Here is a 22072-nt window from a genome sequence, read left to right as displayed (position 1 = left end):
ACACCAACTCTTGTTTATCAATTTTATTAAGCATTTTTTGTTGTTGAAATATTGTTATTTTTTTTTGTCTGACAGTAATAATCAGAGTTTGTTCGGGTCCAGTTTGCCAACTAGCCCTGTAGCTCATAGAATTCCAAATGCCCACTGTCAACAGACAATAGTTTCAAACTTTCACTCACACGTTTTAGACCAAATTCTCCCATTTTAGTTAAATACTGTGTGCTGCACACTGAGTGTACCAAGAAAGAACACCTTTCACGGTTAAAAAACCACGTTATTTGTTAATGCAAGATACTAAGTTTCATTAATTTGCATTGTTGGAAAAAGGCTCCATGTGAAACAAATCAAATACAATAAACGTTCCATTCATTGAAATCCACCCAGATTCTTGATTAATCAACACTTCAATAAAATTATGTCTTAATAAGGCCAAGCATGGATCATTTAAATCATGCTTAATGTTGGATCTCCACCACCCTACCCCTACCTTTTCTTTCTGCCCAATTATTCTTTTTCTCAATCATTATATCAGAAGCCACTGATCCCACATGAAATACCCAGCAAAATGTGTATGTTTCAATAAATGGCTTCTTTATATGGGATATCACTGTACTTAAAATCAGTAATGACTAGCCTAATAACAACTTGTCAAATTCTACAGCACATGGTAGTTGTATGAGCACAAACTGGTTTACTTAGCAGTACAGTTTTGACACAATTCCAAAAGGAACTGATCAGAAAGAGAGAGTAAAATGCATTTTACCTAAACAAAATATCACAAATTTAGTCGATGCTGCATCGAGCAAGGCAATCTTTAGTTAATATCAGACAATGTTAATGTCAAACAGAAGCAGCAATAATTTACAAGGTTTATTATAATGGCGTGTTGAATGACACATTGAGGTCACATGCTGGTGGCCAAAATAAGGACACTCACATGCTGTGTCTCAAAACGCAACACTTAAATTGTCATTTAGTTATATCATTTTCATGTGCATAAAATAGAGAATAAGCTAAATTAAATGGATTCCTTAGGGACACAATGCTATGTAGGGCCATTAATATGTGCACATAGATTGCAGAACAACAAAGGCCCTTCTTCCTGCGAATACATGAACAAGTAACACCAAAAGCAACAAAAGCTTTCTTGCATATCAGAAAATCATATCGAAGCCACTTTGTCTTTGTTGAGTTTGAGACTTAGTTAGATGCAATGTAAAGAGAGCATGAGAGAATGGCATCCCATGCCTTAGCCCATTTCACTATAGGACAGCTCGTGTCTGCTTCGGACACATGATGGGGTTCAAAAGTTGCCGAAAAGCGTCATACTTTGTCTAACCTTCTCCTTGTGCAAAGAATATGATATTGCATATAATATTCTCAACATGTTACACTTCTATGAAGTACAAAAATAAAGAGTTGCTTGCACCAACAGTTATGACTGCAAATTTTCTTTTTCGCTAGATATCATATGCTACTAAAGCAAACAAAGTTGGCCCAATTCAATAGCAAAAAATGCTGAGGAATCATCATTCAATCAAATCAGCTTTGATATTCGATTATTATTACTTTTTTTTTGGCCTTCACCAACTCAATTATTAAAAGCATTCCTAAATTCTAACCCAGGATTTATCGCTATGCACTATACACGAATTGGAAATTAAACTGAGAAGAATAAGGTATAAAATACCAAACTTAGACATGAAAACAAGGGAACAGTGTTTGTTCTTTGGGCACGCTGACACTGCTTAGAAAAGACGCTTTTTCCAATGGTTTCAAGTTACCACGCTCTGTACATGGTTTCCTATTCTCGCTGAATTGGAAATAAGCATCTCTGATGCCTTCCCATGCAGCAAAAGCTCTAATACCAAAAGTCTTCTTCTCCCATAACAGTGAAAGGAATTACTTATAACTATGACTACTCTGCATGTTTTTTAATTCTCCCTTTATTCTGTGACACATGGGAAACCATTCATGACATTGACATACAAGCTTTGCATCAATCAATGATACATAATTTCAAACTCTTAGAAATCCACATAAGAGAGACCAAAAACTCTTATCTCTACATGAATTTCATCTAATATGAACTATTATGTAGCATAGGGTAAACAAATTTTAATTTGGTCACAGTCAGTAACATCTTCAAGTTGTACCACTGAAGACAAACGAATTGAATTTTTTTTTGGAGTCGGCTAGAGTTTTTCTCAGCAGAAGCTCCACAAACGGATGTCGCTTTCTTCGAATAGATCATCGAGCAGATGGGACGAATCAACATCAAAGAAAGCACCACTTAACATCTGATCAACATACTTGGGGGATTGAAGATCATCTAAAGTGTACCAAGGCTCCATCACATTCATAGCCATTGATTCATTTGCTTGATCACGAGTAGTGTAGGCTGCTTCCAGAGACGATATCAGTGAGGCATCATCATCGACTTGATCCGAAGGAGAATAGGCCATTGAGGGGGATGAGACCAACGATGATGATGAGGTTGAAGCTGGAGATGCAGAAGCGGGAATGGTGGCATTGTCAATGAAACTATTTGCAGCAGCTGCAGCAACTCTTTGGATTGATTTCGGGGACATGACAGCATCTCCGGGAATATATTGTGAAGAGCTTAAAGGGAAATTAAAATTAGCAGAGGAACCTTTTAAGCACAGAAGTGCAGCATCATAGGCTCTAGCTGCAGCCTCTGGGGTTGAATAAGACCCTAACCATATTCTTGTTTTCTGGTTCGGTGCTCTGATCTCTGAAACCCAAGACCCCCAGCTCCTCATTCTCACTCCCTTGTACTTCTTCTTCTTGCTATCTGATGCTGCTGGTGCCGGTGATGATGCTGATAATATAGACCGCATTGCCTTCGATGGTGGTTCTGTTTTGATCTTGTGCTCTGACTTAACCATGGCTGCAACTGCAAGATCCTTCTTCAGTGAATAGAAATGGGTGTATACGTGTCGGAGAGGTTTTTCTAGCTTTTTTTGTTGAGTAGCAGTCTTTCTTCTCTCTCACTCTCTCTACCTTCTTACTGTTCTGAAAGTGGGGAAAAGAATCAGATCAGAAGTGAATGTGGGAAGAAGAAATCCACTATTTATAGTAGACTGATACGGCCACACAGAGGCTTGCGTCTCAAGGTAGCAACTAGCGAATCCTCGGTAGTCAATATACGACATCGTTGCCAGATTGTTTCTAGTTTATTTCAATTTAATACGGACAACTTAGTTCTTAAAATGACTTTTCTGTCCTTTCTTACTCAACCTTCCCTCATAAGTGTAACACATCCTCGTTCCACTTAACACATGTTATAAGCTTTTAAGGAAGTTAGTTCAATACAATCAACAAGTCTCATAACAAACTAACTTGTTCCTTAATTTATATGTTTTTGCTAACACTTTTTTTTTCTGGAGAAATATTTTTTTTTCTAAACTCACACTACGACCATATTCTTAATTTGTAATCATGTTGCATAGGAGCAAATATAAACTCTTCTACATCACAAATACAACTTATCTAATACCATCATGGAGCACCCAAAAGTTGTTCTTTTAGCACATTTTGAATTTTTGATAACATGGCATGAATGAGACTGCTTAGGAGTGCATTAAAGAGTAATGCTCTTCTGGGAGATTTTTGATTTAGTCATAGCAAAATGCTATATTTTTTTTGGGTGCTAAAGGTCAAAGGAGGATTTATTCTACGGCGGTACAAAATAAAATGTGGTACGACTTTTTGGTTAATAATACTAACTTCTCAGAGTGGTTATATAGTACAACTCAAATGACTAAATAGCAAGTGCACAAAAATTCAAACACCACGACTTATAGTTGAAGTTGAGCGATGCAATAAACTCGAATCCTATGGACCAATCAGAAACCGGAAAATAAAAAAAGCTTATGAATCTTCATGTCTGTTTTTGGTCTGACTTGGGAATAAGTCTTCATCTATTAATCTTAGATTGAGCTCTAAAAGTAAGGGCAAATTTGTATAACCTAATGATGTAATAGACCAGACCCAGTGAATTTTTCATGGATAAATAAATATACTTTGACATTGAAAAAAAAAAAAACTTGACATTATTATATGTTATCTTTAGTTGTTACTATATATATTATGTGTTTTTGCATAAATTAATATTGTACGTAGAGATGGAGAGAGACATTGGATTCTCTCTAGGGTTAAGAGGTAGGTTCCAGGTGGTGATGCTTTGACAGGGATTTGAACTAAAGCTGTTGAGCACAAAAGGTTGGAAGGTAAAATATATTAACACACAACACTCGACGCGCAGTTCAACAGTGAAGCCATTTGCATATGCAATCGAACAGCTGTTGCTTCTCTGTACTCAGCTGCAAAACCGCGTCATGGACCCTCCTTTCTTCATCAACTGTGCCTTATGTCTCTTATCCTTTTCTCTCTCTAAACTACGGAAACAATATAATAAAATCAAACCCTCTCTCTCCTCAACGGTACTATAACACCATGCTTACTTTGGTTGCTATTGCTAACGCCTGCATAACTTGACTTTTGCTCCCCTTTTTCCTTTCCACTTTAATTATCATATATATGCTTTCACTCTTATTTTTCTAACTTTTATCAGATCATTGCAATGTAATTATTAATTAATCTTGTCAAACTTAAACACATGTATAATCTACTTGTTCACCATTGCTTAACACACAAAACCAAATGGTCAACCAATACAAGAAGAATTTTCAGTTTTCACAGTTCATTAGGATCTCCTTTTTCGTAAGTTTATAATTTTTATCAAATTATGTATGAAACATGTTATGAATATTGGTTCCAACATTTAATGATTTTTCCCATACAAAAGCAAACTGTTCTGTTTTTACTTTGAGCAAATGCCAGCTCAGCTCAGCTCAGCTCACATGCTAGAGGATACGTGAGGAAAAGAAAACGCTTTTTAGGAACAAATGACTCTTTCTAACTTGGGTCAAAGTTGATTTTCTCAGGTTCAAACCTCAAAGGTTTCCTCTGCCCTTTTAAATATTCTCATTGAAGAAATACATAGATAATCGAACTGAATGAAAAAACAAAAAATCTTAAACACCAGCGTGAGTTTTGTCAACTTTACAGCAAAGGTTTTGCTATTGTCTGCGCTAGCAATGACCTTCTCATGTTTAAGGAGTAACAGAAGTGAGGAATTGTCTATAAATTGTTTTATTATTTGTTCAAACTTATATCTCAAAAAAAAAAACAAAGTCAAAGCTAACTTAGATGATCAATCTTTTTAACATGGTTTTAACCCATAACCGGACACTTTTAATCCTTCGGTGTCGCATATCTCAAACCAATTAAAAATAATATGAGTTTATAATACACAAGTGAGATTAAGTCTAATTTTGCAAGTTAAACTTAGAATCATTTCTTAATACGGTATACAAATGATTAGTTAGTTTTTATTTTAATAAGATTTGTTATTTATTGGATCTATTGTGTCACTCTTTGAAAAAGTTCCAAATTAGATTGTTGTTGAAATATTTTAGAAAATTTATGATATTATTTTTATTAATTATAACTATGAACTTATTTTGTATATTTTATTTTTATTTATAAAATTGTCCTATAGATTCCAAAGTTATATATATATATATATATATATATATATATATATATATATATATATATATATATATATATATATATATATAATTCAATGTATATAAAGAGAGAAATTATTTAGAAAGATGTGGTAATTGACCCTAACGATACTATCTTATTCAAACTAAGAAATGGAACATTATCATACCACTCATTAATGTTAGTCATGCTCGAGATATATATATATATATATATATTTCAACATGATGGGGTGTGTTGAAAATCATACACTAATTAAAGGTAAGACAAGGTATAGTTAGGGATGGCAAAAAAACTCATGTTTGTGGGTATCTGCGGATAAAATATGTGATGGATAGTTTGTATCTGCAGGTATTTGTTACTCGCAGGTAGCGGGTATTTTAATATCTGCTTATAAACGGTTCAGGTACGGGTATCATATTATCTGTATTCGCGAGTATCCGTTACCCTACAAAATTAATATTAAAATTTTATTTTTTTATTAGATTAAATTTAAATTTAAATTAATTTATATTTTATTTTACATTTTTTTGTAATTTTATTTAATTTTAATTATAAATATTTATAAAATATATATTTTTTTAAATATTTGCAGGTATCTACGAGTATCCGCGAGTATTTTTTAAACGAGTATCCGCACGGGTAGCAGGGTGGGTAGCGGGTGGATTTTTTCATTGCGGATGAAGTTGCAGGTAGACATTATTCGTACCCAACCCGACCCGTTGTCATCCCTAATTATAATATATAAATAAATATAAACCTTTCCTTATAAGCAAATTTTATGAGATTAAGTTTAAAATTTCCTTCTTAATATTATTCAGATTCATTATGTACAATGTAATCAAATATATTAAAAACTTATAAATTTGTGTGACTGTGCCTTATTTTGAATTGAGAGTGAAGAATTAACTAGAGTTAAATCGATTGATAATAAGAATTTAGTAGTCCCCCAATGATAATGCATGTGTGAAGAGAAGAGTGTCGTCAATCCGTACGTGTCCTCTCCTTCTTTCCTGCTTCCTTCCTTTGTTACATGGTTGGGAGCTGTATAGAGAACACACAGAATATAGACCAAAATTGAAGACAACTATGGCTCTCTCCATCAAAGCTTTTTAAATTAACAACCCAAGAAAATGGCTTCACAATCCATTTATAATTGGGCGTGGCAGCTAAGAGTACGGTCATTGACATGCCACTGATTTCACATTAATGATGCGCACATGTTCTTGCCACGCTCACTTTGATTTCGAATTTTCTCATCAAATATTCTGTGACCACGAAAACTCTGGTTGTTGGAAGTTTGAAGGAAACTTCATTCGCAAATGGGTTTTATCGATCCATTGCATTAGCTGGACCTTCTCGAATTGGTTTACTTCGTTACACACCAAGTCTATGTGTGAACGCTAACATAATCATCATCATGTGTAGAATTACCAATACTTAAATTCCTAAAGTTGGAACGTGGAGTAATCATAGGGATGAAAATAAGACCCTGTAAAATATGGCTAAACTATTTTTAAAGCTTCTTCAAATAAAATGAAATGAAATAAAATAAAAACACAATTCTTTGGTTACGTAAAAAATTTGCTTGGATTGCTGAATAAGCTTATTTAAAAACTCTGTTAAGCCTGATCAATTAGCTTGCTTAATAAATACGATGATGATGTTTATGTTAATAAACTTATTAGTTTCGCGGAATTTTTTATATGTGCTGCAATGTACTTACATTAATAAGTTACAAATTAGGCTCAAATCTCAAAAGCTTGCTCTGTTATGTTCCCATCTTTGTAAGATACCGTCTTACATTTAGTGAATATTGTAACAAGTTCATATAAATTTATAAAAATATAGGACAAATTACCTTTTTTATCTTTAAATGTACGAGACACTGTCTATTAATTTTTTTACGAAAATAAATTTTTTATTTGATGAGTCCATAAATATTTAAATAATCCAACAATTACCAATTTGTTAAGTTTCATGGTACTATTTTATCATTAAAATATAATTTTGGAGAGCAATTTTAAAATAAATCAGGTTTATTTTATCACGAAACAAAAATATATTAAATAAGAGATTAAAAAGTAAGCAATTGAATTAAGGGGGTGATTCCACTTGAATGGTGGTTTAAAACTTGTATATAATTAGTGTGATAAATGGTGTGATTGTATGCTAATTAAGAAGTGGGTGAATAGTTCAGACTGACATAAAAAGGATCGATGAATATACTGTATGGTGGATTTGAAGGTTGAAAGAAATTACATATAGAAGGCAGAAGAAGATATGACAGAGTATATGAAAGTGTTTTAACGTAAAAGGAGAATGATTTAATATTTTTTGTTACCTATGCTAAACATATTGGCCTACATATATCTATTCATGGTTGAAGTTGGCATGGAGATTGGGAAATAACACAGTGGTGCAGGTGGAGAACTACTTGACCACAAGATGTAGTAGATGCATGCATGATGCATGGGTGAGGGGTTTTCGATAAGGTACTACACCTGTACTCTATCTGTCCTTTATGGCCCGTACCAACTATAGGACATCCGTACCCTTTCACAGACCAAGACACCCATGTAAAGGACACTGCTGCTAAATAATGCAGGCAATAACATTTGTAATTTGTAGGGTCAATAAGATTGCATATCCATCGTTTGACAGTTGGCACAAATACTGCTTCCACTAAATGACCTCACACCCACCCTAAGCTCTAGGGCCATGCTTTCTTTCATTTCTGACTTGCCCTATGTTTGGAATCACTCTGTAAGATTCATGTTGGACGTGCCTTCAAAAATAGGATTACTCCATTCAAATTACTTCCAAAAGAGTCTGTAAATTTACTGTCTTTAAGATTTGAGTTCTTCATTTTTTGTATGAATTTATTCCATACTCGGATTTTTATGTTTTTTTTTTTTAATCAAAGAACCTATCATATATATGCTAATTAGTTGTTTATATGGGGCTTGATACACAAAAAAGAAAAGTGAAGAGTGAAATTTCGTTTGATTCAAATTAAAATACTTAATGAACTAATTTTATTTTAAATGTGAACTTAAAAGTTAATATTTGCTTATTTTGACTTGGCTAAATGAAATTTTTTTCACTTTTTTATCTTCAAAAGTTACAATATTTTTAATTTATTAAAATAGGCAACATTATAGAAATTATGCATATAAGTAAGTGGTGCCAATATGATATAATTTTATTGTGAATAAGTCGTACTAAAATGACATGATTTAAGTTCAAAATATTTTTAAAGTTAAAATTGTGTCAAGATAACACGACTTTAGTTCAAAATATTTTAATAAAATTGGCTGATTTCTACTAAAATTGGACTAAAGTTATATTATCTTGATATGACTAGAGTTTAAAGTGCACTAAATTAAATTGTCACATTGTTACGATTTCGAATTAAAAAGTATTTTGTACTAAAATCATTTCATTCGGACACAACTTTTTTACAATGAAATCATGTCAAGATAGTTTGACTTATAGACATTCACAATTTTTTTAAAACTACTCATTTTAATAAATTAAAAAAGTTACACTAATTTAATAAAAGGAATTGGATTAGACTTATGTTCAAAATGGTATACCAAGTTACTAGAAACAACACTAGCCTATCTCCAATGCATACCATTAGTCAACCTCTTAAAGTTTGAAATATAAAATAAAGTTAATGTGGCATAATAACATTTATAGAAAATATAAAATAGAACATCATAATATCAGTTTTACATCGGAGATTAACTTAGAAGTGTTTCGAAAATGCTTATTTATACCTTAGAGCAAAACTCACTCAAACACACTTAACATCATTTGTGTATTATGTATACGGTTGTCTGTACGTTCGTTATGGCCCCAACTACTTTCTAGACATTTGTCTGCCTATAGACATTGAATATATATTTACGTTAAAGTAAATTTTATTAAAAAATATTTCAAACACAACTTACATTATTTTTTAATTTCAATTTTAACTAAAATTAAATTTATAAAATAAAAATACTTTAACATGAAGATTAAAAACATTTGTGGAATTTATGATTATGATGTTAGAATGGGAACAGTGGAAAATTTGATGAGATGGAATTTGGGTGTGGGAGAGATGGGCAAGAGTGTAGTCAAGGATTACAAATTTGATGCTTTTTGGGATACGAAAAGAGGCAAGATCCATGTGGACGTGGATTTGACGAGATATTTTTAGAATTGTTATTATCGAATAAAATTAAATCTACTATATTCTTCCTCAGATAAGATAAATAATGTATTGTGAAACTTCCTTGAAAATAATTGTGGTTGGATATAGTCAAATCAACAAATCGTATCCGAATTCATAACTCAGTGCTTCATAGCTGTATTTGTATTATCCACAACAAATTGGATAAATATTTTGGAGGACCAACGCCAACTCCTAAATTTTTTTAATTTTGTTGAGTGTTTGGATGACGATTTCAACAATTTTAAAATTTTAAAATATATAATAATTAATTTATATGTAACTAAATTTTTTATTTATTAAATAATTTATTTGGATGAATTCATTGAAATATTTTATTTTTTAATTTTTTTTAAATAAAACAATTTAATTTTTACTTTAAAGTAAGTTTAACTTTATCATTGAGTCTAACTTAACTTAATCCGACCTTCAATTTAAGATTACTTGTCTCGACTTTTGGTTCAAGTCGACTCGAGCTGATTTGATGTCAGTTGGTTCAATATGAACAAATTTGATTTTGACCAATTTGAAGCAATTCGACCTCGGACGATTCAATTTGATTTGGTCTGAATTGACTCAACTCAACCTTCAACCGGAGTAAATTGATTTAAACCTTTAGGCTCTGTTCACTTGAGAGAGAGGAGTTGAGAGAGAGGGAGTGAATGGGTTTGAGTAAATTTGAGAGTGAATTATGTGTTTTTTTTAAGGAATTTAGAGGTAATTATGAGTAGATTTGGATGTAAATTTTGTGAAACTTTGCGAGAAATTTGATTGATATGATAGATTAAAAAATATGTTTTGATATAAGTATTAGTTAAAATACCATTTTACCCTTTATGTAATAAGTAGTGTAATTTGATATTTGTATGAATACATTTATTTTGTTAATTTTTTTAACCACTAAAATAGAAGAAAACATTACCAAGTGATGTAGGATTGGATTCAAACAAAATGTGGGATTGGATCCAAATAATGTGGGAACGGATCCAAGTGATGCGAGATTGGATCCAAGTGATGTGGGATCGGATCCAATGATGTGGGATCGAATTGAAGCTATGTGGGATCGGATCCCTTCTCTCAAGCCATGCCTGGATCGGTTCCAACTATGGCAGGATTGAATCCCTTCTTCAATGAAGGTGTATTTGCTTAATATTTTACAAAGGGTAAACTTGTATTTTCACAATTAATCATCTTAAATCACCTCCCATTACACAAATAAAAGTGATATATCCTTCTATCACTCTCTCTTAATTAACTACAAACGAACGTAAAACTCACCTCATAATCTGTCTTTCCAATTTCTTTTTCCCTCAAGCGAACAGAGCATTAGTATAGGCCAACTTTGTTCAACCTTCGACTCTGATTGATTTGGCTTCACTTTTGACCCGGGCCAACTCGGATTGACATTTAACCCAGGTCAACTCGACTCGACATTTGGACCAAACACACTCGGTTCAACCTTTTACCCGGACTGACTCAGCTCAACCTTCAACTAGAATCGACTCTGCTCAACCTTCAACTAGGGTTGACCTGACTCGACCTAAGGCCCGGGTTGACTGGCTCGACCTTTGGCATGGACCAACTCATCTACACATTCGGCTCGAAGCCACTCGTTTTAACCTTCTGCCTAACCCGACTCGACTTTACTTTTGACTCCAAATAAATGTTCATATAAGTCGATCTTTTGGATCTGTGAACTTTTTTTGTCCTAACCAATGAACAATTCTACCACTTGGGAGAATTTCAATCTCCTTATTCTTTTAGCGAATTTCAGATTGTACTATTTTTGTTATTTTAAATATCTTCTTAAAATTCCACGATCTAAATTTCCTTTTAATTTTTTTTCATTCAAGCATGCGATTTTTTTTTCAAATAATTTAAAATTTTTCAAATAAATAAATTATTTTCTTGTCTCATCCCTACGATAATTCTTAGTTTTTTAATATTTATAGAGTGACATTTTTAAGGATAATTATATTTTTAGTCAAATAATAATTATATGTTACGAGTAAATATGCTATGAGTAAGAGTAATTATTATTATTATTATTTAAATTTTATTGCACTCAAAAATCTCACTATTAAAAAAAACATATTCTTTACATTATTAAACTTCATTGTAGTAATAATTTTGTAACACTCACACGTATATTTTGATTGATTCCTAAGCAATTAATCTAATTAGTTGAAGATAATAAGTCATTTCATTAATAGAAGGAAAGTCATTTCATATATTGTATTACATCTTAAAAACTGTTTACACACCTGCGGGTAAAAAAGTGTTAATACCCAGTTTTCAAAAACATGATAATATGAATTTAGAAAGATAACATTTAATTCATTATTGTTACAAATACGAAATTAATTTTACTCAAATTTTGTTTTCGAAATGAACACAATCCTATTCTTAAAAAAAATTATAATAATCCAATAGTAGCACTTGCCACAAGTAGTGAGTTCAGACGCGAACCAAGCGTGTTGTTTAAGGGTTATGTTAATGCAACACTTCCCTGACAGAGTATTGACATCACGGTTTGGATTGGTGCATAGCTTGCCACGTAAGCTCAAAACGCGTCAACCGTAATCCAATACTACGCGCATTTGTCCGCTTGGAATAAATAACATTAACCTCTGCAAGAAAACAGTAAACAATGAACTTTATAAATTATTATTACCGCAATCAATTTAGTTTCTACTGTGTCGTGGATAATTGACAAATTTAGATCTGAGTCCCTAAGTTGTAGGGTATCTGATTTGGATTCAAAGGTCAACAACTGAGCAATGGCGAAGAACACCCACCTAAGCTCTCGAACCCCAAATCCTCTGCTCCTGGTCTTATGTTTCACCACTCTCATGCTCCTTCGAACCGAGGCTGTATGGTTAACCATCCCAAGTAAGGGAACTAAGTGCATGTCCGAGGAAATCCAGTCACACGTCGTCGTTTTAGCAGATTACTACGTTGTACCGGATGATGGCAAGGATCACCAACCTCAAACCATTTCTGTCAAGGTTATATACACGATTAAGCTGTTCAAAACTCCGTTTATTGAAGTTTTTGTCACTGATTTGTTACTATTCTCATACCCAGTTGTAGTTCCTTGACAGGTTTAGGGCTAGATTAGTAATAGTAGATTTCTTCCTTGCTATTGAAATTGAATGTTGTGAACTACGGTTTTGATTAACTCATAGTGCAAGAAGATAGAGTTCATGTGATAAACTCGTTTTAGATGATGACTCTTTTTTTTTTCAGGTGACATCCCCTTATGGAAATAATCTTCACCATAATGAAAATGTTACCCATGGCCAGTTTGCATTTACTACTTCCGAGAGTGGGAACTATTTGGCGTGCTTTTGGGTGGATACCAAACATCAAGAAAGTGGAGTAGAGACCACAATCAGCCTTGAATGGAAAACTGGAATCGCTGCCAAAGATTGGGACTCCGTTGCAAGAAAGGAAAAGATAGAGGTGATAAATAACTATTCAGTTTTTCCCCTTAACCCCATTTGAGGTTTAAGTCTGTACATGAACAAATTCTACATTTGAGTTATTCTACAATTTATTGTACTAGTTTATCACTGACAGAAAGCTTTTGTAGCAGTTTTTCATAGTCAATTTTTTTAATGATATTAGCTTTATGGACATAAGTGTGTGTGTGTGTTACATGTTTCTCATGGAAAGACTAAAAATAGAAATAACTATGGAGACCAGTTGAATAGTTTAGCCTACATAAATTTAAGGTATCATTCATTCTCTATCATTGCCTTTGTAATATGTACAATGCATTTTTATCTGTATCTTTTATGGCATTGGTTTTGGTTTTAGGGTGTTGAACTTGAGCTAAGGAAACTTGAAGGGGCCGTGGAAGCCATCCGGGAGAATCTAATTTATTTGAAGAATAGGTAAATCTCTTCTGTTCATGCTTGATTTCAGCTGTATTTAGTAGGATGCTATCTATTTATATGATGCCTTATGATTGGTTCTTCGAAATAGCTGCACTACGTAACAGTGGTGGTGATGTGTGACTGAGTAACATAACTGCTATGAAATTATTGCGAAGCATTCATTGTATTGATTAATACATTTCAAAACTTCCTTTTCTCTTCTCTTGGACATTGACACAGGGAAGAGGAGATGAGGGAGGTTAGTGAAACAACAAATGCTAGAGTGGCTTGGTTCAGTATCGTATCTCTTGGCATATGCATCTGTGTTGCCGTGTTGCAGCTGTGGTATCTGAAGCGTTTCTTTCGGAAGAAGAAGCTCATATAGATATTGCTTTATTGTGACACTTACCCACAGCAGATTGTTTTCTCAAGTTTTTGAGATGACTCCAACATTGTATAGTTTTTCTTCTTATGAATCCTTTTGGGGTTTGTGGGTTGACCCTGCAAGGGCTATGCGGAAATTGGAGAGTTTGGTTCTTTCTTTCTTGGAGCTAATCGAATGATGGTAACTGGTTTTGATTATTGAGCAGCTATTATGCATATGAGTTCCTTCAGCAGTTGTCAATTGGAAAAAGCATTCACAGTTCAAAGTATTTGCTGCAAATGATTTCCCCTGAAAGGGACTGATATATACCCTGTTTTTTCTAGAAGGGATAGACTTCAACCTAAGCAAATGTTTTGAGTGAAGCGTGTGATATTGATGAAATGAAAGAACAAATGTGTAGAGCTGTGGTTGAAATGTTTGTTTGTGCACAAATGTTTGATATGCATTAATTGTAATAACTTTTCTTTCTGAAGATATTAATTGTACGAAGTTTAAGGTGATTTAATTGAATATTTATACCACTGAAGTGTTGCCTGTAGTAATAAGCAACGTAATTACCGGTATACAGGTTTATTATGCACTACTACAGGTTAACCTATTTGTATTTTCTTATTATAGTTTTATTACTTTATGGAGCATGCCTAAGGAGAGTTTTTTACGCTTATTAGTAAGAATAATATTTTAAATCGAGTTTTTCAAAAAGGAGTTTTTTTATATTCAATTTCAATGGTAAGAACATTTTCTATACCAGTTGTTCATGAATAAAATATTATTTTAATAAAGTATTGTATATATATATATATATATATATATATATATATATATATATATATATATATATATATATATATATAAAAGATGTTTAAAATTGTAGAAAATGTTTATACACAGAATGTGTAGTCTATTCCAAGACAATAATTTCATTTTATAAAGTACCTTCTATCAAAGATACTAAAAGCATTTCTATAGGATTCATAATAAAAAATATACTCAAAGGAATTCTTTTAAAAATTTCCGTTTTGAGATGCTCTTTCTAATTATAATTAGGAATTTAATGTTGTTTATGTGATAATAAAAATAAATGCATTTGACATTAACTCAGCATGATTTATTCGAGATACTAGAAGCATGTTTCTAGGACTCACATTAAAAAATTACTTTTAAATTATTCCATTTTCGCATATGCTCATCCTAATTAAAACTCGACATTTAATTATGTTTACTATTTGTGATAACTCAAAAACCACATTACATATAGTGTTGATTTTATCTTTACATCTTTCTATCTCTCACCCTCTCTCTATATATACAAAATAAATAGAAGTTTTACAAACATACCTCATCCCTATTATTTTTTGAAACAGATCAAGATTAATTTTTGAAACAGATTATTGAAGTAATTTATTGATAAAGGTAATCTCTGAACACATCATTGTTTAACAAACTTAACATGGTCTTTCAATGAGATTCATACGAACCAATTTGAAAACAATTATAGCATTGAAGAGAGTCATATTCCGAGCATAACAATGGTTGATAGACTACTTGTGTAGAACAAAAAACGCATACCAGTCACATTTGAAATTGAAAATCATGCTGTGTTGTTCAAGGAAATATTATCAAAAGGCAAAATAACTTATACAGATATGGTGTAAATATTTTAAAAATTAGATCTAGTATGATTTCTAATTAATTAACTGTGAAAAAATTGACACACGGAAATTAAACTCAACAAGTCAAATTATGTTAAAGAAATATAAATAATACAGTTTAACTTTCAAGTTAAGAGGAGGATTAACGAAGTGATTGATTTCAAAGTGGAAATTACAAGTAAAAGCCCAAAATAAAATAAATTGGGCTTTTATAAGCTGAGAGAAAATTTGAGTTTTGGGAGTGTTGTATTGTGTTGTGTGGAAGAGAAGAAGCATGGTAGTGGGAAGTGCTTTCGGAGCGTTTGCAGTAGCAAGGCCATCGCCACTTTTGTTGTTTAGAGGACGAAAGGCTTTCAAATTCAGACCTCTCTCGTCTTCATCTTCTTCTGCCGAACCTTCTAGAAAGCTCGTTCTCTACTCGAAACCCGGTTGCTGTTTGTGCGATGGTCTTAAAGAGAAGCTTCACGCTGCATTCTTACTCCCCGGTCCCGATTCACTTAACGACGTTGATTTGCAGGCATATGTCTTCCTCTCACGTTGGTTGTTTTATGGGTGACTATGAGTACGAGGTTTTTTATTTGATGTTTTCTTTTGTTCTCTCAGATAAGGGATATAACCAGCAATCCCGTGTGGGAAAATGCCTATCAATATGAGATACCCGTGTTGGCTAAGGTGCTTTCCGATGGCACAGAGGTTTGTTCCGTTACGCACACTACTCTTCTTCATTCTTAGGGCACTCATTGATGATTATAAAGCTCTTTAATTCAACATAGTGGGGGCTACTACTCGCATTGATGTGGGTGGAACTAGAAAATTTTAGGTGGGAATGAAAATTGAAAGGGTGGGACTTGCTTTAAAAAATTAGGCTTAAAAGTGGTTGTTTTGGGACAATTTCTGCCCCGAAGACCTAGGTTATTGCATCTGATTTTCATTGGTGAAGACTTACAAGGTAGGCAGTGCCTAATTTCTCTGAATTGTGATTTAGCAGGGACGCCTGTTTCTCTGTAGAAGTGTGTGTCCCCCGCTAGTTAGTTATTCCTTGGTGTTCATGATGTCTTTAAGTAGTTAAAGTTTGATGCCTGTATTTGTATGCAAACCTGCAATCAGTAGTAGGACAAAGAATTTTCCTGGTGATTTGAATAGCATCTTTGACTGGCTGATTTCTCTTGCAGTTTTTTCCAATAATACTAAATACAAACACTATGAAACCACTCCTACTTTTTGGTTTTATTAAGTCCTGAATTACTTGACTCTTGGAAGATTTTTATCTCCTTCAAGTATTTGTATTCCCTATTTGCAAACCTACCACAATTGGTTTTTGAATTTGATACCACAATTATTCATCCTTGCTTTCCCCAACATAACATGCAGCCGTCTAGTTTGGAGTCAGCTTATTGTTGACCACTATTGACGATCTTCTGACTTTTCATCTGAGTCTTCGTTGTTCCAATTTGTGTTGTTCCAATTTGTTAGCATCGTTGCTTGGCTCCCTATTAAGCCCATTTCCCCTCTAATTTTCACTATTATGTCATGGTTTTGTTATAGTACTTAGTTTGCCAGTTTTGCCTTTCCAGTCGGATTTCTCCTCTTCACTGTATTGGTGTTTGTACATTATTCGAACCTTAACTGTTGGATAATCGGCTGTTACATTGATACTTTGTCTGTATTTTGTTTAACATTTAGATTTAGATGTAATTTATTGCACGTGGTGATTATAGTACCGAGTACCTAGGGTGTTACCATTGGCTATTGTGCAGGTAGATACTGAACTGTAGGCATATGAAATATATTTGATATAACACCAACAAGAACTCAACTAAAGCCTAAACAAATAGGACATAGAGACGTGATATATCTGTGTATATATTTGTATATATATAACATATGAATAGCATGAAAAAAAAATCTAAATTAATGATTAAGATTTATATTTTCATCTTAAAACAAGATGTTAAGTTCTTTGATTCCTCACCAAAGTAGTAAGAGATACCATTGTTGAAAAGAAAAATAAGAGTGTTAGCAACACTCGTTTTAAGACTCTTTTATAATTGTCTAGAATTTATTTGAAACTACAAATTCTAGTGAGTCTCACATTTAAATAAGGAGAGAGACTCTCCAAAATGAGAAATGAGACTCTCCAAAATTTATGATTTTCAATTAATTTCAACCAATGGTAGATTGAATGTTGGAGGGTGTTGCTAACATTCCTCAAAGAAAAGTCCGAAGAAACTACTTGCTAATCTTAATCTATCTAAGCCTTTCCCTTTCCTTCTTAATCATCATCCTTGTTGAAAACACAACTTGTAACTTTGGTTCATCAAGGGAAAAATTAATAACTTAAAAAATTCCATTATCATCTAGTGATTCAAACCATCTTGTTTAGTGAGCCGTGTTTTAATATTATGTTGAAGGTATTGTTGGAATTTATTGAAAGGAGACAGATTTCCATGAACCTATACTTGATTCTTTGCTTTATGAGATGTCATATTTCTTTTGATAAAATAATTGAAAGAGCGAGTAATCCAATGTCTTTCACAACATGAAGTTTAGTGGCAACCTCTTGAATTATTGGTGCTTGAGCACTATGAAGTTGTCACCAAAATTTTGCATCCATTTGAACTCCATCTCTCAAAGAGTCATCAACAAGTTTTCTCTTCCAAGTCAACAAAGCACTTTCGGAACCATTTTGTTCTTTGAAGAGTAACTTCTATATCTCAATGGGAGGGAAATCTATTTAATCATTCACATAAAAAGATATGGAACTTATTTTTGAAAGGACAAAATGGTTCAATTGGTACTTTGTTAATGTGGATGTAAGGAGACATGTTAATGTGGAATGTGTAAACTTTTCTCAAGGCAGATAAGACTTTGTTAATGTTGACTTTGGGATATAGATGTCAAATAGGTGTGCAAAGCTTAATGACTAAATCATGGTGTGCATGCACCTATATTTTAAAAGTTTGTCTTTAAAACTGTTTGGACAACCATGTTCATGTGAATGAAATTAGAGCAAAGTACTCTTTCATCTTATCAAAAGAAATAAGATGGCTTGGAAAAGATTTAGATTTTGTTTATAGTAATTCTCGTTTTCTTTCAAGAACTTCCCACAATACCATCGAGAGAAAACTAAAATATGAGACATTGAACAAGATAAATTTGGATCAATTGATGACAAAGGAATCCTTGAAGTATGCTAATTTAACCTTGAAGTTATATATTTTTTTTGTATTTTTTTTCAATGATGGAATCTTTGTAAGTTTTTTTGGTGAGATGATTTATTCAAGAATTTAACAGCTTCTTTTAAGATGAATATGTAAGAATCTTAATCATCCATTTGGATTTCTCTCATGTTGATCACATTATATATATATTTTAGACTTTAGTTGTGTCTTGATGTTGGTACTTCATTGTTAATTATTCTTGAAGTTACAAATATGGTACCGAGCCTTCAACATTGGAGTCATGCAGGTAAGAGTAGCTTAGGATCCGTTATAAAAGCACCATAACATATTTTATTTATTCCAGTTTCAAAATATAGATGTCTTGTTTTTAGTTTATTTTCTAGCATGCCAAAGTCCTTTTCAAGTCCCTTGTAGACCTCCACGGCAATTGATAGGATAAAACCTAGCCAATTATGTCATTCATTTTGTATCATCCATAAAAGTGTTTTTTCTAGATTTTTATGCGGGTTTAAATTGGCTTAGGGTTGAACAAGATGGTGTTTCTAAGTCACAAGGTGTTGTACTGCTTGTAACTTATTCATGTCCAAAGCTAATTCAAAGTGTTAAGAAAAATGAACTTTAAGTCTAACTCAACCTCACAAAATCAGCTTGCAAGGTGAGGTTTGCACCCTCCTTATATACTATGAAATTGTCTTATCTGTAGTCGATGTGTATCTGTAGTCGATGTGAGACTTCCAACACACCCCCTCACGTTGAGGTATGTACATTTCACGGGACTAGAAATTAATGGGTGGTCTGTTAGCGGCCCGATAGCGGGTGGAACAAAATGTCCAAGAAATCTCGTTAGGATAGGCTTTTTAAATAATGACTCTGATACCATGTTAGAAGTGAGTTTTAAGCCTAATTCAACTCCACAAAACCGACTTGTAAGATGAGATTTGCATCTCATTTATATAGTATGAAATTGTCTTGTCTCTAGTCAACGTGAGACTTCCAACACAAAGCATTTTGATTCACTTGATTTTAGATTTGGATACACTTGATTTTAGGACCTTTTGAATTCATGGAAAAAAAAATTATGGTTAAAGAATTCAGTACAAAAATATGCGCAACACGATCAATCAAAGTTGTGCAGACCTAATCTGTTACATTTTATTAATGACACCCGTATTCTCATGTCATAAAGATTAAATCGGTTGTAAGGTCTTTTTTGGTCCATAATTTCCTTTGTAAGGTTGTGTCGTGTTTGATTGCCTTAGGTTAGATGGGCCAACATGGAGAAAGATTTCTCTCTGTTTTGGTTTTCAGAGAGATCCATCACACACATCAATTTCTGCGTTGTCTTTTCAAAATATGTCTGGTGATCATTCGTTCAGCCCAACCTAAAATGTTTCCCAACTGAACTAGGACAATTATCTTTGGTGAAGGAAACCAGTTCATTAAAAGTTTTTTAGTCCTACTAGTTTCTGATTTTATGGTCCAACTCCAACTATAGAGATGGAATGATTCTGTCTGAGTAAATTTTGTACTGTCTTCCAGGTGGCTTTACCGCGATTGTCCCCACGTCTAGGAGTGGAGCTCGTCCATAAGAAGATAGCGGCTTCTCTGAAACAACAATAAAGGTGTCTCAGTTTTTGTTTTGTAACTCTTACGTTTACCATTTAAAAACCATTTTTTGTAAATTATATTTGCTGTTTTCCATTATTCTTTTAAGTTTTCTGTGAAGTATCGTGTATGAATAAATCAAATACATAAAGCCGCTTCTGATGTGGGAAGTTGCACAAACATATATTCACTGACACCGAAAAAGTTCCGTACATATTAAAAATTAGAGGAAAGTTTAATTTATTTTTCCTACGTCTCTGAAACACTATATAACAATGATCTTTCTTAGGGTTTGAAGTTCTGTTCACTTATTATTCCTGCGTCTAATCCTAATCATGGAAGAGTGCATGTTTTCCTGCATGCGTATATAGTTGCAGTAGCTGTGTATGCATATTTTAAAAATAGACTATATATATTTTCTGTCATTTAATCATAGCATTGTGTGTAAGTATTGTTTATTATTACAATAACTACTTAAAAATCACTACAACGATAGTTTGAGACTGATTGTATAAAGGTATACATGGTCATCTAACGCTTTTTTTGGTCCACTTTTCATTGTGCTTATATACGTAACCTGTTAGCAACCGTTTCGTCCCTTGAAAAATTCTGTCTTACAGCATTAAAATAGAACAATAAATATAGAAATGAAATAACTGCAGAATATCGAATGGAGGTAATTTAATTATGCTGGTGTAAGAATAGCAGTGTATGTGTTGGTATCAGATGCAGAATATGTACACAGGGGCTTGTAGAACGTTGTTGTATTTTAGACAATAAAAGTCTTCGTCATGATTATTAAAATGTTCCACTTGAATTGCAGAATGTGCATGGCTTCTGTATTGTTCCTCTTTCTTGCTTTTCATGCTTCACTTCTTATATTACTACCTGATTGTTTAATAATAAAAAAATTAATAATATTACTAAATAATAACAATAACAATAATAAGTTTTACATCAAAGACAATTTGATCATCTTACAATCTCATTTACCAAAATAATTTTTTTATCATTCACATCAACAAAATTCTTCGTAAACTTTCACAATTCTTTTTTATTGTCTTACATTTCTCATACTATTTTTTCTTTATCCAAACACTGTGTAACTTTTATTTTTTACCTTAAATCTTTAACTTCCTCAAATCTATCATTCCATACAAGAACATAAATATAAGTTTGGTCTTTGGTCTAGAGATACTTCTTAGTCAGTCTTAGAACAAGTACAAGAGATGGATTATATTTGACTTTGGATATTGGACTTCAAGTCTACTTAAGATAAAAAAACCTTAATTTTATTTTATCTTATTTAATAAAACCTTCTATCCTACTACTTTTAAATGATAAGGTGGATAATAATTGTTTAAAAGTCTATAAATGTACATTTACACCATCATTATACGATAGAGATATATATTAAATTTGTCTAACTTAAACCTTTTTTTCTCAGCTTCGTCAGAATGACATTATAAAAAAAAATTGTGATTAATTTTTTTTTTATGAAATAGTAATTTTATTTTTGTAAAATTTAAATTCAAAAATTTGTTTGT

At 32.6% G+C, this 22072-nt stretch overlaps 3 protein-coding genes across 3 annotated transcripts; 2 read left to right on the top strand and 1 right to left on the bottom strand.

Moving 5' to 3' along the window:
- Positions 1–1928: 1928 nt before the first annotated feature.
- On the bottom strand, positions 1929–3090 carry LOC114162344 (ethylene-responsive transcription factor ERF014-like). The gene has a single exon (XM_028046200.1). The coding sequence runs from the start codon at positions 2907–2909 to the stop codon at positions 2208–2210; it is 702 nt and encodes a 233-aa protein (XP_027902001.1). The 5' UTR covers positions 2910–3090; the 3' UTR covers positions 1929–2207.
- Positions 3091–12515: 9425 nt separating this feature from the next.
- LOC114164518 (transmembrane emp24 domain-containing protein p24delta5-like) lies at positions 12516–14607 on the top strand. The gene is made up of 4 exons (XM_028049229.1): positions 12516–12828; positions 13070–13285; positions 13643–13719; positions 13942–14607. Exons 1-4 carry the CDS (start codon positions 12601–12603, stop codon positions 14084–14086), a joined length of 666 nt encoding a protein of 221 aa, XP_027905030.1. The 5' UTR covers positions 12516–12600; the 3' UTR covers positions 14087–14607.
- Positions 14608–15955: 1348 nt separating this feature from the next.
- Positions 15956–20788, top strand: LOC114162162. The gene is made up of 3 exons (XM_028045957.1): positions 15956–16255; positions 16342–16431; positions 20460–20788. The coding sequence occupies exons 1-3, from the start codon at positions 16013–16015 to the stop codon at positions 20538–20540; spliced, it is 414 nt and encodes a 137-aa protein (XP_027901758.1). The 5' UTR covers positions 15956–16012; the 3' UTR covers positions 20541–20788.
- The last annotated feature ends 1284 nt before the right edge of the window (positions 20789–22072 follow it).

The sequence above is a fragment of the Vigna unguiculata genome, chromosome 9 (genome assembly GCF_004118075.2).
Source record: "Vigna unguiculata cultivar IT97K-499-35 chromosome 9, ASM411807v1, whole genome shotgun sequence".
Classification (NCBI taxonomy): Eukaryota; Viridiplantae; Streptophyta; class Magnoliopsida; order Fabales; family Fabaceae; genus Vigna; species Vigna unguiculata.
Note: the sequence above shows the minus strand (reverse complement) of the source record. Positions and strands in the feature narration are given on the sequence as shown.

Coding starts and splice junctions, on each gene's coding strand:
- LOC114162344 (XM_028046200.1), bottom strand. CDS start 2,909: ATGGTTAAGTCAGAGCACAAGATCAAAACAGAACCACCATCGAAGGCA.
- LOC114164518 (XM_028049229.1), top strand. CDS start 12,601: ATGGCGAAGAACACCCACCTAAGCTCTCGAACCCCAAATCCTCTGCTC. Junction 13,286..13,642: donor CAAGAAAGGAAAAGATAGAG/GTGATAAATAAC, acceptor TTTTGGTTTTAG/GGTGTTGAACTTGAGCTAAG. Junction 13,720..13,941: donor CTAATTTATTTGAAGAATAG/GTAAATCTCTTC, acceptor ACATTGACACAG/GGAAGAGGAGATGAGGGAGG.
- LOC114162162 (XM_028045957.1), top strand. CDS start 16,013: ATGGTAGTGGGAAGTGCTTTCGGAGCGTTTGCAGTAGCAAGGCCATCG. Junction 16,256..16,341: donor TTAACGACGTTGATTTGCAG/GCATATGTCTTC, acceptor TTGTTCTCTCAG/ATAAGGGATATAACCAGCAA. Junction 16,432..20,459: donor TGCTTTCCGATGGCACAGAG/GTTTGTTCCGTT, acceptor ACTGTCTTCCAG/GTGGCTTTACCGCGATTGTC.